The sequence below is a fragment of the Gossypium raimondii genome, chromosome 9 (assembly GCF_025698545.1).
Source record: "Gossypium raimondii isolate GPD5lz chromosome 9, ASM2569854v1, whole genome shotgun sequence".
NCBI lineage: Eukaryota > Viridiplantae > Streptophyta > Magnoliopsida > Malvales > Malvaceae > Gossypium > Gossypium raimondii.
In genome coordinates this window covers 48,347,579-48,353,997 of record NC_068573.1, presented here as the reverse complement: position 1 = coordinate 48,353,997, position 6,419 = coordinate 48,347,579, and the positions used below count along the sequence as shown (strand labels likewise).

Sequence of the window (6,419 nt, the reverse complement as noted above, 5' to 3'; positions counted from 1 at the left end):
TTAATAAATTATTGGACTAAATTCCAAAATTATAAAGTAGAATGACTTAAAGCATATTTTAAACAACATATGCAGTAGGTTTTCAAGGCAAGTTCTTAAGTGAGATACAGTACCGTATCCTTTCAGTCAAAATTTTTCATGGCAGATTCCTTTACATTCATACCTCCTTGCCATTTTCCCAAGCAGGGAATATTGTTACAACTTTCCATTATTCAAATATTTTCTTTTAAGTTTTTATCTTGAAAATAAACCCCATTTTTTGTTCTCATTCTCTTACAAATTATTAAATTAAACCATTTGTTTAATAAGTTTTCATCATTCCCATAAATCACCACAAAAGCATAACCCTTTTTTCCTTGTTTTTGATTTCTTCCAAGTTCATAAAAGAACTCAAAACTTAAAAAAAAAAAAAAAAAAGGACCAGTAAGCTTTCCTACAAATCCAAGCCAAAAACTGAAGGAAACTACAATGATTTGATTTTTATAAAAAAAAATGGGTTCTTCTTTTTCTTTGAGACCCTTTTTTCTTTCCCTCTCATTCATTGTATTGTTCACAAACCTTGAGCTTTCATCAATGGTGGAATCTGGTTCAGATATCACAACTTTGGTCTACAAAGGATGTGCAAAGCAAGCATTTACCGATCCAGGTGGTGTATACTCTCAAGCTCTCTCAGCTTTATTTCAAACCTTACTTTCACAATCCATGAAAGTAAAGTTTTACAAGACAACAACAGGGACAGCTCAAACCACCATTAATGGTCTGTTTCAATGTAGAGGAGACTTAAGCAACAGTGATTGTTACAACTGTGTAAGCAAGCTCCCAACTTTATCAGACAAACTTTGTGGTAGCAACACTATAGCTTCAAGGATCCAACTTGTTGGTTGTTACATGTTGTATGAAGTGTCTGGTTTCCCCCAAATTTCAGGCATGGAAATGCTATACAAAACTTGTGGCGGCGGTAATGGTGGTGGTGGGGTTGGATTTGAAGAGAAAAGGGACACAGCTTTTTCAGTCTTGGAGAATGGTGTGGTGAACAACCATGGATTTTTCACCACAAATTATCAATCTGTTTATGTATCGGGACAATGTGAAGGTGATATAGGAGATTCAGATTGCGGGGAATGTATTAAAAATGCAGTTCAAAAAGCTCAAGTTGAATGTGGTGATTCAAATTCAGGCCAAATTTATTTACATAAATGCTTCATTAGTTACAATTATTATATTCATGGAGTCCCTAAAAGATCATCATCTTCATCTTCACATCCTTTAGCTGCTGCTTCAACAGGTAAAAACTTCGAGAACTCCAAAAGGAAAAATCAGTTTCAAAAATGTTTTTTTTTTCCATTTAAACTCTTTTTCTTTTTTTCTTCTGGATGTATAGAAACAGGGCAAGATACAGGGAAGACAGTGGCTATAATATTAGGAGGAGCAGCTGGAATTGGATTCATTGTTATTTTGATGATGTTTGCGAGAAATTCAATGAAGAAACATGAGGGTAATATGTCTTCTTTTTCTTTCTTTTTAATTCCTACATATGATATGGATTTGTTTATCATTTTCTTCTTTTGCTTTTTGGTTGCAGATTCTTGAAGGGTTTTCAGAGTTCATTTAAAGGGTGTAAAAAAAATGGTTTCTTTTTTTTGTATGTGTGTGTTGAATTGAACATAAATGTTTGAACAAAGAGAAAGCAGTAGCCATTAGGGGGGGAACCATGAAAATGTAACAAATGAGGGGGTTTTTTTTTGGAAGAAAAGTGAAAAAAGAAAAATCATGTTTTGTGTTATTGAATTAATGGATGGAAAGACAATGACAATTTGTATCCTTATCATATTTTTATTATTTTATAGCATTTATATACATGTTTTTACCATTCTATTATAATTATTGTTGAATAAATTTTAAAAATATTTATAAAATGTGTTTTGTTTCCTTATAGAATGGTTGTGGCGTAATGTAGTAATAGTTATTGTCCTTGTGAATTTAGTAAGGTTATTAGAACTTCACTTGGATAAAAATTGAATCCGAAAAGAGGTTGAAGCAGTTGATGTTAGTTGAATTGAATTTTCTATTTTTAATTTATGTAATCAGTTGATCTTTAGAAAATAAAAGGAAATTTTCAAATAATCTTATTATTATTATTATTATTATTTGCAAGTGTAAGATGTAATAATTTATTAATATTTTTATATATTATTAGATGAGTTAGTATTTAATACATTGATAATATATTTTTATTTTACAAATAATCTTAACAAATTATCACGCGTTTTTTTTTAAATATTTGTTTATTTTAACATTTTACTATATCTCTTATAAAACACTTGTCAACCCTCTAATACTACTTGTGGAGACTAAAACTCACCAAATATTTTCATTGATAATGTATTTTTTTATTCGTAAGTAATATTAAAAAATTATTACGTGTCTCTTTAAAATTCCACTAAAATATACTAAATATTATTTTTTATTAAAGTAATATTTTTCTTTATTTTCAAGCTAGTATTATTGGATCACTTTTCTTTATTTCTCTTTTTTACTTTTTGTCACTTTTCTCCTTTGAGTTGAACCCAAGTTTAGGACAAAAAATAATATGTGTGTTTGCTTGTCAAATTTTCTTAACTTAAATCTGTTTTTCTTTTTTCTTTTTTAATACTTGTAATACCCTATTTTGACCCGGGTTTAAAGGGCCCGATTTACAATCGGCCTATATGGCCCAAGTCTAAACAAAACTGAGGCCCGAATCAAACCCTAGCCCAAATCAAAGCTCAGGGAGCAGATGGAACCCTAGGGCGCGCCACAGCCGCAAGTCTCGCATAGACCTGTCCATGGGCCGGGCGGCCCGGCCCGACGGCCCCCCCGAAATATGGGCTTGGGCAAAAAAACGAGGCCCGTTTAAAAAATGGGCCGGGCTCGGGCTCAACTTTTTGGCCGGGCCACCCAATATAATAAATATATATTTTTTATTTTTTAATTTTAAAATACTTTAATTTTTTTATTTTTTTATTTTTAAAATATTTTTTTTGTGTTTATTAAAAATCGGGCCGGGCTCGGGCTTATTACTTTTTCCCGGGCCGGGCCTGGGCAAAATTTCAGGCCCATATTTCGGGCCGGGCTCGGGCCTAAGAGTCGGGCCAAAATTTTTTCCCGGGCCCAGCCCAGCCCATGGACAGGTCTCGCACCCTTCGCACGAGCCGCCTTCCCGAATCTTCATCGGCACATCAAAACAAAAAAAAGAAGAAGAAACAAACAGATATGGAAATAAATTGAAGATTTGCAAATCAAATCAAAGATTTGTTTCTTTATGTTGTTAATACTTCGGTTATAAAAGAGCCATTCATGTATTGTAACAGGGGATTCGAAAATCAAATAAAAACAAAGGCTTTTATTTTCGCAATACAGAGAGCATAATCGATTAAAGGTGGATACTTGTTGTTCTATGTTATTTTTCTGTTATATGTATTTATTTTTATCATTTATATACATATAAATAATATAAATACAAAAAAGGAAAGAAATAACCTGGGTTTTAAGCCCTGATCGTTGTGAACGGCCGAGGAACCGTCTCCGAGGAAAGACGGTCGAAAATCGAAAGGTTTCTTGGACTTTTGAGGTGTTTCTTTGAATCTTTTGAGGGTTTTGAGCCCGAATTTGCGTTTAGGGGCTTCGGAGAGACCGGATCTGAGATTCTCCCTTTTTCGACCACTGCATACGACGGTGTCGGTGCCGAAGATCGACGGCCGATGCGGTGGCTGATGACCGGCCGATGACCGGGCCTTAAGCCGGTGCCCGGAGGAGAGGGGGAAGGTTGAGAGCCTTTTTTAGGGATTTTTTTTAAAGAAAGGGAAAAATGATTTTTTGACCGAATTTTGGCTTAAATAGCCCTCCCAAAACGGCGTCGTTTAAGGCCCGGGTTGATCCGAATTCGACCCGACCCAGCCTTAGGATCCGCGTGTTTTATACGGAGGGGCAAATTGCGCTTTTAGCCCCTCCGCCTTTTTAATATTTTACAATTAGGCTTATTTGTTTTTTTTTTAAATTAGCCCTTTTAATTTGTTTTCAAATTCAATTTAGCCCTGCTGGAACGACGCCGTTTTAGAGGAGAAGGGAAAACCTCTCTTCCAGCCCCTTTCTGTAATTCACGTATTTGATTTAGTCCTTTTGGCTCTATTTATTTGCGGATTTACCCCAAAATTTTGAATTCCAGTTCAATTTAGTATTTATTATTATTTATTATTATTAATTAATTCTAATAATGTAATTATTATTTTTTCATTTATTTATTTTTTCTTTTTTTTTCCTAACAAATATTCTTTTATATAAAAACATGTGTATATCTATGTTTTTTGTATTTTCAAAATGCTTAAATACCTATTTATTTTAACATGTATTTTATAATTTATATGTATAATCATATTTTCCTACTTTTCTCTATTTTCACAAATGCATTATGTATTTTGTTTATATAAATCTTTTATAATCTAATGTTTATATATAAATTCATGTGTATTCTTCATAGTTTAATGTGTATATCATGTACCTTTTATTTTTTATTTTTGCTATTTATTTGTGTTTTCATTTGTATTATTTTGCTCGTTTATGTGATACTTTGCATGTCATTGTTTATTTTTTTATGTATATTAGTTTTATTTATTTATTTATTTATTTGTATGCATTATTTCTATGCCATTGTTCTATTTATTATTGTTGTATTTATCATCGTGGCATATATATACATTATAGCATTACATCATCTTTTTACTCGAATTTAAAAATAATGAAACTTTTCAAAATAGAGATAATACTCGTATTTAGGATTTTCAAGAAAGTTGGGCCCTAACGTATTGGGTTCCGACTTTCTTCGTTGAATCCAACAATCGAGAATTACTCTTTGATCAAATAGAATAAAACTTGTCATCGGGAATTCAATATGTTGTGTCATAACGTATTGGATGTGACACGTTGATTTCTCGAGATAAAGATTTAAAAAAATAAAAATAAAGGAAATATTGAATGTTTGAGATTTTAAGAAATCGTGCCCTAACGTATTGGGTTGCATTTTCTTCATAAATTTTAAACAATTAAGTATTTTCTTAAGTTTTATCACACAAGTTTTCATTTTTGGATAAACTCATTTTGAAGCAATAAAATATCGTGCCCTAACGTATTGGGTGTGATGTTTTCTGTTTCAAAATGAAGGCATCTTAATAATTAATTTAATTAAGGATCGCATTTTTAACTCTCGACATTGAGACATTTATTGATCAACTTGGTACCAATTTTTGAGCGTTACGAGAGTGCTAATCATTCCTTGTACGTAACTGACTCCCGAACCCATTTTTCTAAAACTCGTAGACCCAAAGTCGTTTTTAGGTGATCCAATCACACCTTAATAAAAGATTGGTGGCGACTCCAAATTTTCATCGACAACTAATTTTTGTTTTTTTCCAAAAATAAAAAATGGTTTCGACAATACTAATCACCGACTCGAATTTAATTTCATTGCTTTTTTTTTAAGAAGAAATTACATACAAATCTAAAAGAAATTCAAAATATATAAATAGATTATCATAAAAATTATAAATTTATAAAAAATTACAAAAAATACAAATCTAACTCTCTTTTGTCTATATCCATTTCAAACATGATTTTTAAAATATTTTTATAATTTAAAAAATAATAAATTCCCAAACTTTTAGATTTTTCAAAATGACTCGTGAAACATGCATTTTTAAATAATACTTAATGTGGAAGCCTATTTATTGAGAACTGGATTATAATAAGTATAAATTTACGGGAGGTTTGAACTCGGTCTCCATCCCCTTTTTAGGTTAAATTGTGGATTTGGTCCTTTTGCTATATTTGAATTTGGAAGTTAATATCTTTAGTCGGTCTAAATAATCAAAAATCATTAACTATTAGGATTTTCTCTTAATAATATGTCTCATTAAAATTTTATATCAATATTATTTTATACAATTCTTACTGTTACTTATAACTCGCTAAATTCTTGGACCGAAAAATAATATATGATTAAGTGTGTTCAAATCCACGTCCTTTTGAACATTACGACGTCAATGTTACCAACAAAGCTAAAACTTAATTGGCCAATCTGATTGATTAAAAAATATATTTTTAAGAAAAATATTTCCAAGTTATAATTTTAAACATGAATCGAATTAACTAATAAGTTTAATAAAGTAGAAGAAATAATATCAAATTAGAATTAAATTGATATAAGTACTATGGAAGCCCTATATTAAGAGTTAGATTACATTTTAGCTCATCTATTTAAAAATGGGTAAATTAGTCATGTAAGTTAAATCAGAGAGCAAATCGATCATTTTATTAAAAAAATTATCCATTTTTACTGCTAAAAACTAGTCATTGTATGTCAACATGATGTTCATGTGACATGTCAC

At 31.0% G+C, this 6,419-nt stretch overlaps 1 protein-coding gene across 1 annotated transcript; it reads left to right on the top strand.

Moving 5' to 3' along the window:
* The first annotated feature begins 253 nt into the window (after positions 1 to 253).
* Positions 254 to 1,825, top strand: LOC105800625 (plasmodesmata-located protein 2). The gene is made up of 3 exons (XM_012631845.2): positions 254 to 1,285; positions 1,382 to 1,495; positions 1,583 to 1,825. The coding sequence occupies exons 1-3, from the start codon at positions 493 to 495 to the stop codon at positions 1,588 to 1,590; spliced, it is 915 nt and encodes a 304-aa protein (XP_012487299.1). The 5' UTR covers positions 254 to 492; the 3' UTR covers positions 1,591 to 1,825.
* The last annotated feature ends 4,594 nt before the right edge of the window (positions 1,826 to 6,419 follow it).